Source organism: Leptidea sinapis, chromosome 10 (assembly GCF_905404315.1).
Source record: "Leptidea sinapis chromosome 10, ilLepSina1.1, whole genome shotgun sequence".
Classification (NCBI taxonomy): Eukaryota; Metazoa; Arthropoda; class Insecta; order Lepidoptera; family Pieridae; genus Leptidea; species Leptidea sinapis.
Genome location: NC_066274.1, coordinates 2,367,284 through 2,376,736, shown reverse-complemented (window position 1 = coordinate 2,376,736; position 9,453 = coordinate 2,367,284). Strand labels below are relative to the sequence as shown.

At 35.4% G+C, this 9,453-nt stretch overlaps 1 protein-coding gene across 1 annotated transcript; it reads left to right on the top strand.

The window, feature by feature from the left end:
• The first annotated feature begins 1,504 nt into the window (after positions 1–1,504).
• Positions 1,505–2,805, top strand: LOC126966546 (uncharacterized). The gene is made up of 3 exons (XM_050810680.1): positions 1,505–1,741; positions 1,967–2,131; positions 2,484–2,805. Exons 1-3 carry the CDS (start codon positions 1,514–1,516, stop codon positions 2,790–2,792), a joined length of 702 nt encoding a protein of 233 aa, XP_050666637.1. The 5' UTR covers positions 1,505–1,513; the 3' UTR covers positions 2,793–2,805.
• The last annotated feature ends 6,648 nt before the right edge of the window (positions 2,806–9,453 follow it).

Here is a 9,453-nt window from a genome sequence, read left to right as displayed (position 1 = left end):
GGCCGTCCTGTTACTTATAAATTGGATATTATTTTAGTAAAAGTGGGAAACGATCATATATCACTAATAATTTCATAGCTGATGAACTGGGAATTTATCACAAAACCCTTTTGACCCATTCGTAAAAACTGGGTAAACGAAAAAGGTTGATATTTGAGTGTCACAGGAGCTCAATGAAAGAAATCTAATGAACCGTGTACCCAAATTTGATTGAGACGTAATGAAACAAAATCGTTTGTAAAGAGATTGAATACTGGTGATGAAAAATTGATGCATCATGCGGACAAAGGTCTCCCCCAAAGGTGATCTTGACCAGATCCTCGGTCCATCTTGTGGAGGCCTACCAACCTACCTCTTCCGGTACGTGGTCGCAATTCAAGGAGTTTACTGCCCCAACTGTCCATCTTTCCGTCGAATGTGCCCTGCCTACTGCCACTTCAGTTTCGCAATCATTTGAGCTACCTATGTCATCTCATGTCTGATTATGAAAAGTGTTATCTTAAATTATAGATTTATTATAATATCTATCAATATAATTATTGTTGTTTTAATAAGGTGCTGTTTTGTTATTGCTATTTTAATATTGCTGCGGGTGTCCATGGGCGGTTGCCTCACCTCTCCCCATCCCGTGAGCCTCTTGCCCGTTTGCCCCCTCTCATATAAAAAAAAAGTTTAGGGCTATTGAAATTAAAATACAAGGAATATCTCATTAATGCCGAAAAATAAATTTAAAATATTTAAAAAAATAAGATTGTGTTGTGTGGCAATGGCAAGTTTAATTGTAGTGTAGAAAAAATAAATTAATTGCTTTAATTTTAATTTTATATCCTAGTTTCACTATTTTTTGTGCTCTGTGCTCATTGAGAATTAATAGTTTGTAAACCTTTGTGTGATAGGACTGTACGTTAGTAGCGCTCTCTGGGTTTCATTAGATCATAAATAGAATAGTATAACTTTAAGAACTATTATCAGAATGTATAATGACGTCAATAAACTTTTCTTCTTTCAGTTTAATTCAATGTCACACATCACGTGAAAATATGAAATATGTGCACTAGTTTGAGTATCATTTTCTACCTCTTTCATAGTAATCAATCTATCTATAAATTGCCGCTTAAGTTGGAGTTTATTGGCGTTTCACAATCGCTCGTTTTGTTGGCAAGTACGCTAGAACATAACGGTGTGAAACTGTTCCCCAATATTTAAAGAAGAAAGTTGTTTAGAAATTATACGACAGATAAGTAGGAAGTCAATCGCTAAGCTGACAAGTTAATAAAACACCAAATAAAATTGAATAATCAACCAGTTAACAGAATACTGCAGATTAAAAGACAAGACGTACCGCAGTAGCAATGAATTGAGGCTACGGCAAGGACGTGGACTCGATCTCTCACTTCCTCTTTACAACAATTCGTGTAGTTAGAAAGAGACGACGCATCAACATCGTGTCATTGGCCTGACATCTGTTTCACCTTCAGGACGTCAGTAACACGCCAAACGCGGTCGGGTCAACATGTCAACTGCGGAACGCAAATTTCTTGTTGAATTTATTAAACTTTACGAGAGTATGGAATGTTTATGGGACAAAAATCATCCACGTTATAGAGATAGAGATGAAAAAATGAGTGCTTATCAAATTTTGTTGAAGAAATACAAGGAGTTTGAAATGGGAGCTACACTTGTAGAAATGAAGAAAAAACTTGATAATATGAGGACAGCTTGCACTCGGGAAGTGAAAAAGGTGTTTTTCGTATCTTTTATTATTTTTGCTTTCTTTTCAGATAAGCCATTACGGAGAGAAAGGAATTAATAAAAGCATCGTCTATCGGTTAATTTCTTAAGCTCCAGGTACCAGGGGTTAATAAACTACCAATTAAATATACTTTTTCATTTGTACCGTTTGATCAACAGCCATGTATTATTATGGTGATTATATATAAAGTATGAATAATTTACTATTTTTCAGGTATTAAAAGCAAAGGCATTTGGAGGGACACATTTACCGATACTGTGGTACTATGATCATATGCAATTTCTGTACAAAGATCTTCTTCCCCTTGAGTGCAGATCGACATATAAACAAAGTAACACATCAGTCGACACAGACCATATATATGAAGAAACGTCAACGGTATGTTGGTTTTTCTGGAGATCTAGGCCACTTTTAGGGTTCCATACTGAAGGGTTAGCAGCGGGATCCATTTACTGAGGCTATTTCTGTTCGTCCTAAGTTTGTCAGCAGGCTCAAACTGCAACAGCTAGTTATCTGAAATTTTGACAGCGTGTTACCTATCACTGTTTCCACTATAACTACAAGCAAATATTTATATTATGTTCTAGCGCCTTCTTTTATTTTTTTACAAAGTATTAAAAAAGTTCATAGTATTCTGTCTTATATAGTATAATTATATGCAAAAAATTATATAACATACATGTTAAGTTATGTTTAATTGCACATAAAGGATAGAATGTAACTATTTCAGAGTTGCATATCATCAGAGCCTGAAAATGAAGAACCTGTGGAGAAAAAACGCAAATCCATCCTCTCTATCTTCTTACAAAACAATGACGAAGACTTACACAAAGTGAACGAGTCTCTCAACGCCTCGGAAGCCCAGGACCTCGATGATAATGAAGACCAGGAATGTGAGCTGATGGGCCGAATGACCGGGATCCAGTTGAAGAGTCTAGTGAAAAGGCAACGGATGATTGCACTGAAGCTAATCTCTGATGTTATATTTTATGCCAAGTTAGACCAACTAACTGCTGAGTCTTCTATAAAGTTAGATTAGATTATATTGTAGACATTTTGTTTTATTTATAACATATTCCACAAAGTAATAAACTGGGTTACGCATCTTTAAACTTTTTTTACAGCTCTTGTAAAGCATTTTTAAGTGATTGTAGGCTTTGAGCGTGTATTACATCAACTTCTAGATTTACTTTAAAATTTGCAAACTAGATACATATTATAGTGAAAGCATGCATACAATATACATAGTGCTCTTGCTGCTTTGTGGTGTGGGCAGCAGTAGGTTTTCAGTGATCGGATAATTATTACCTACATATAAAGAATAAAATTAAATGTTGTTAAAATAACACGCCTTAAAAAAGAGAATCAATAGCGCCATAGAACGAATTCTTGAGTTTATTATCATGGTAACATTTTGTGTTAGATATAGCTGCAAAATAAATATACAGTCAAAACAAATTGTATCTGTCTAATTTTGGCGGTTTATTATCTAGACTCCACTTTATAAACAAACATCATAATAACAAAGTATACTTTTAATGTTATAGTCATAGATTAAATAATTAGATAATAATCATTATACGCAGAATTAATTATTCCAGGTATAATTATGCGCTTCCGTTTTCTATTAATAAAATCGCATTATTTTTATTTACAACTACATGATATCCGCGTACATATGATTGAGCAGGTAGTGCGTATAAAAATCATTATTTCTTTAAATATCTTTATATAAAATGAAGATATCGCAATATTCTTTTTAGATACGGGCCAAGTGTCTAACGACAAGGACTTTATTGATATTATTGAAATCTATCCAGTAAGCTTTTAAATGATAAATATTTTCTCGACTCCTCTATCATATGAAAACGTATTGGAAACACAAAGCCGTGTCGGGGTTAAATATTGTAGATTCTTACCAAATAAATACTTGATGTAAAAATACAGTTTACTAAACGTAACGTTACAATATAATTTATTTACAAACAAGATGACGATGTTTGTTGGTTTGTACGATTTGTGACGTAGCCAGGGGAGTTGCGCAGTGCGCGCTGATCACCCGGCGCTCATATCCAGACAGTAGCCAACACATTCCTTTACGCGTCATTGACCGTAACATTACGAGCAAGCAATTTTGAACTTTACTATATCAATATAAGGAAAAACTCGTTATCCGCTTAGGCTTATTTCAAATTAAACAATATGTGAGACAGAGAGCGAACACTACATTCGCACACATGCGTTATGCGCGGTGTTGAGTTTACGGGTGAGGCGATAAATATCTCTTATATTTTATGCGCTCCTAGTAACAATGCCCGCTATATCGCGTCACGCGCCATCTTGTAGAAAACACTTTTTTTCAGGAAAAAATGATGCAGTCACTTGGAATCAGGAAAATTCTTGCTGGCTTTGTTTCTCAGGACCTTACTTTGAAGGAAATATTATCGAACTCAGAATTACATATATTTATTTTTTAAGTAAAACATTTATGTATTTTTAATTGTCTTAATATGCAAAAGAACTTATTCACTTAGGACTTTTGTTAAATATTTTCGATTTGTTTTGTTTTAAATCTCAATTTCTGAGTTAATTTATAGTAAGTAATTAGACAATAATTATGTATTTTCCATTTGAAACATTATTTTATACAAGTTACGTATTGTTAGATGGATTATTATAAGTTTTTATAAAAAAAAACACCGCTTACTGGCCTAATAAAAATGACTATGACTCTATTTAATTATACATTCTATTCTTACTTTGCTAAAATTATCTTTATAAATAAGAATCATCCGGGTATCATAAGATTATAAAAATGTTATAGTGTGTGTGGGAAACTGATTGAATATCAGTTTCTCTCTGTGTTCTCATGTTTAGCTACTATTTGTAATTTAATAATGTGACTTCTATGTAAATAACAACAAATATGAAATAATGTTACATTATTGTTTACACAAATCAGCTTTAAATTTAATTTCGTAAACATCCATCCAATAAATAAAACGTGATTAACGAACCTTAGGAATGTGAAGACCTCGCCATACCACAGATAGCAAAGTTTCTGTGGTAGCATGGCATGCGGTATGTGTATCTTACGGCTTATGTTTGCCTGGTAGTTGGGATCGCTTGCATATCGGTCGAGAAGGCGCAGAGTTTCGGCCTTCACACAGCGCGCTGTAAACCAACTGGTAGATATCGTAGAACTACACGTCAGAAGTGATAACTTCTTTCTTGCCTCACAATGTTTTGGGCATGTATTTTAAGTAGGTACTTAATTATTTTATCAACGTTATTTATAAAGTTAATTAAAAAAAGTACCTATGTATAATATTATTTTTATATATTTCGCTCTGTTATGTGTGCCAATGAAAGATTGAACATACAAAACATTGAGAGATAACAGTTAAAATGTTTATCTTTTTAAGTCTTTCTTTAATTTATTTCTTAGGACCAAGGTAGTAAGCTAGCACGAATAACTCTAGTCTACAGTACAAAGATATACTATGAAAATAAGTAAATTAATGTAGTCGTGCAGTACCTAATGGCTCTTAATATATACACTTTTTGGATGGGTGAAATGTCGTGAGTTCGCGCCACCGAAATTCTTATAGCAATATATCTGTAGCTATACAGCTGACGTATTGTGCAATATTAGTGCTTAACGTTGTCCTGTAGGCGTTCACTAACATATGTATAAACGAGCAGGAGAATTATATTAAAAATTCAATGTTTTTTGATTGATTGAAATGAATAATTTAATTGTTTTTAAACATTAAATTTCAAATTTTAATACAAAAGATGTTAGTTTTCACTACTATCGGTCTCTACTTATTATATACTCGGGAGTATTTACTGACAATTTTTTTTGTTTTACTAAATATATAATAAGCCTGCCTCACTTTTGTTGGCTTGTTCATTTTCAAACACTCATTCACAAGATTGCTGTTTTTCTCGGGGTCTAACAATAAATTCACATTTCGTCTCCTGTGACAAAGTCATAAACATTATTAGAATGTCCGTGGTCGTACTTCATTAGCATCTGTGAGCACAATTCCACGCGAGCCGGCTTCTGCTCCGCTGTCAGTTCATGAGGGATTCAACGACAACAAAGTTTCCGAACTTCTTCGTGTAAAATTTCTGAATGACTGGCTCATACCAATCCCCAATAGTCCTCCAATTGTCTCATAGGTAATCCGCGGGTTTTCTTCAATTAGCCGCTTAACAGTAGCCACATTATTTTCGTTGACGGCAATTGAAGGCCGCCCACGAAATTCGTTATGTAAAGAAACCCGACCTCTCTCTAATCAAGCAAACCATCGCCTCACGGTGCTCAAGCAAGGTGCTTCTCTCCCAAAAGCATTTTGAAGACGAGCGGTCACAGTCATACGGAGAGAGAGAACATTTAAAATCAAAAAAATCTTCACTGACATCTTTTTGACTTAATTCCATTTTCGTTGCGTACTTAGAACTTTGGTGTGTGATAAAAAACAATTGACAAATGATTTCCCGCCAATTGATTTTTTTACTAACTAAAAAGGTTGCAACATTTCAAAAATACAACATTCGAAATTCAAATAGTTCCGATTAGCTAGAAGTGCAAAACTTTTAGTGTGTCCCATGTATATACTTACACGAAGAATTGGACTAACATCTAAGAATTTTTCCTACGTGGTGATTAAATATCTAGTGACAAGTACATAGACTTGGCCCGTTTAGTTATTTTTTGTCGTTTTGTGTTATTGATTTATGTTTATGTATCATACCGAATATACTCACGAACGACATTTTTACAATGCGAAGATCGACATCAGGAACTTAGAAGACTAAAAGTACCATAAAAGTTAAGCCTTAATCGAACGTGACTTAAAAAGATCAAGTGCGATTCGGTATCCTACTTCCGTAAAATATGTAAATGTTAATTTTTAAATAAGGCGCCATCTGCCATCTTTTTCTTTTAAATCAGCTAACTACTGTAGTGATACAGCACGTTGACAGACTGGTTGGAAATACTGTTAGATACATTAAAAGCCATTATATTTCTACATTGTATTAAAACTGTGTCCAAATCAAGAAATGCCATCCGGTACATGCAGCCTTACAGATCGTATTGTCACAACCAGAATATTGTGTCAGAATAGAATAGATAATATTATATGATATAATGAGAAGTAAAGTTATTCCAAATTTAAAACTTTTTGCATTTTTCACTATAGAATTACATGACGATGAAAAGTAATTTTAAACTTGGAGTAACTTTGCATTGCGTTTATTAATAAGACAGTTAATACACACATCAAAAAAGTCTAAGCAAAATGTACTGATTTAAAATTTAGGATAGTTTTTCACATTATAACGTTGTATTTTATTCTTAAAATAATATTTTAGGATCCTATGATGTAAAAATAACAGCTGTTGTCTTTATAAGTTCTTTTATAACAGAAATTAATATTATTAATATTAGAATATACTGCAGAAACTAAGGTACATAAGCAACTAAAAATTTTTTTAACAAAATGAAATATCTAAAGGAAAAGAGTTTATTGTGAAAGAATAGGATAATTTAGTACAAAGTATGGCCTCCTCTGCTATTCAGAACTTGTCGGCAAAGATTATTCATTGAATTAATGAGACTGTTTATGTCATCTTGCGGTATTCGTTCCCAATGGAATTGTAGCAAATTCTTCAGCTGTTGGGTTGTTGTCATCCCGTCCAAGTCCTTACAAACACGTCTCTGGAGCATTTCCCATGCGTGCTCGATGGGGTTGAGGTTTGGCGATTGTGCAGGCCAGGGCAATACCCGGACGTGCTCCGTTGCCAAGTATTGACTGGTTCGCCGAGCTGTATGTGAACGCGCATTGTCATGCATTAACGTAAAATCGGAGCCAAAGGTTTGTGCAAATGGATGGACATAAGGTCTGAGAATATCCTCAACGTAATTTTCAGCGTTCATGTTTCCATTTACAAAAACGAGCTCAGTCTGCCTATTCTTCTAAATACCCGCCCATACCATATCTGTTGAGCCGCTGTATGGATGAACTTCCTGAATGCACCTGAGCCTTTTAGTATTTCCGGGCCGACGGTACACTCGCACCCTTTTTGTATCAGGCCTAAACCCGAATCGCGACTCATCGGAAAACATAATTTTATCCCATTGTTCCTGGGTCCATGTTCTGCGTTCTCTACACCACTCATTTCGACGAGCGCGATTCTCGCGACGTATCGGTGGGCACCTGATTGGGCGTCGAGCTCGTAGGCCGTACTCATTCAGTTGATTTCGCACAGTTTGGGGACTTACATCAACACCACTTGAATTTTGTAGCCTCAAACTTATCTCTCGAGCGGTTAACATCGGCTGGCGTCTTGCAGTACGTTGTATGTACCGGTCTTGTCGAGTGGTTGTACACCTTTTACGGCCTGAATGCTGTTCAGCGGGTTCCCTTGTATTATTGTAGCGCTGCCAAAGACGCCAAATAACACTTCTATGAATGCCAAATGCCGAGATACCTGAGATTGATTACTTCCCTTGATTGATTGCTTGCAACATCACTACAGCTCTTTGCATTTCATTTGCCGTCAAATGACGTCGCTCCATGACGTAAAGAATATCTAACAATTCAATTTTGTCGCTAACTTTATTTAAATGGGTGGTAAAATTATAAAATCAAGACTAAACGTACCAATAAAAACGCACTTGAATTAAAACAAATTCCCTTTCATTTAATTTTAAGAAAAAAACAAAACATAATCTAGACTTTGGACTTTTTTGATGTGTGTATATAAAAATTTAAAATAGATTATCTAAAGTCCTCAGTCCAGGAGGCTCGATACATAATTCCAAGACAGTCACAATACCAGTAGTTTATTAGTAGTTTACCAGTAGTTTTACCAATAACTGGTAGAATACCAGTAGTTTCTTTGCGATGGATGTCCCCAGGTGGGTACCGCAGCGACGACTTTTTTAGCCGTGAAGCAGTCATATACAAGCATTAGTGTACCAGTTCGAAGTTCGCCGTAGCTAGTGAAATTTTTCTTCCTCTACGGAACACAATAATATAATTATTATAATGTTGCCCCACTTGTATTACAATCTAGCCTTAATGTAGGCTAATAAGTAATTTTACTTTAACCTAAACTAATAGATAGATTGAATTACGAATTATGTGTCCATTAACACTTTTCTTAATGCCTGGGAAAGTCACTTTATTCATCTTGTCTTTTATAATATCACAATTTTTATATTGTCTTACACTAATTCACTAGCGCAACACTAACTTAAATGGTTTAGTCTTCTTATTTTCTGTGTTGTGAAATAACTGAGATAACGTGGCGAAAGTGCTAGTGAATGGGTAGATCACTTGGCGTTGCGAAGAGACGTCGCTTCATTGTGTGTCTTCTACGCGCATTTATCGCGGGGAGTGTTCCGAAGAGCTGTTTTACCTGATTCCTGCCGCCGAATTCCGCCTTCGCAAGACACGCCACAAGTTAGGATATCATTTCCAGCATCTGGATGTGTGGCGGTCCTCCACTGTGAGCTTTTCATGGAGCTTTCTTCCACGCTACAAAGCTGTGGAATGAGCTTCCTTTTGCGGTGTTTCCGGGACGATACGACATGGGTACCTTCAAACAAAGCGCGTACACCTTTCTTAAAGGCCGGCAACGCTCCTGTGATTCCTTTGGTGGTACGCTCGTTTGTCCTCTTT

Excerpts from the sequence above, each read along its gene's own strand:
- LOC126966546 (XM_050810680.1), top strand. The coding sequence starts at position 1,514 with ATGTCAACTGCGGAACGCAAATTTCTTGTTGAATTTATTAAACTTTAC. Across the intron at positions 1,742-1,966 it reads GCACTCGGGAAGTGAAAAAG|GTATTAAAAGCAAAGGCATT; the intron begins GTGTTTTTCGTA and ends ACTATTTTTCAG. Across the intron at positions 2,132-2,483 it reads TATATGAAGAAACGTCAACG|AGTTGCATATCATCAGAGCC; the intron begins GTATGTTGGTTT and ends TAACTATTTCAG.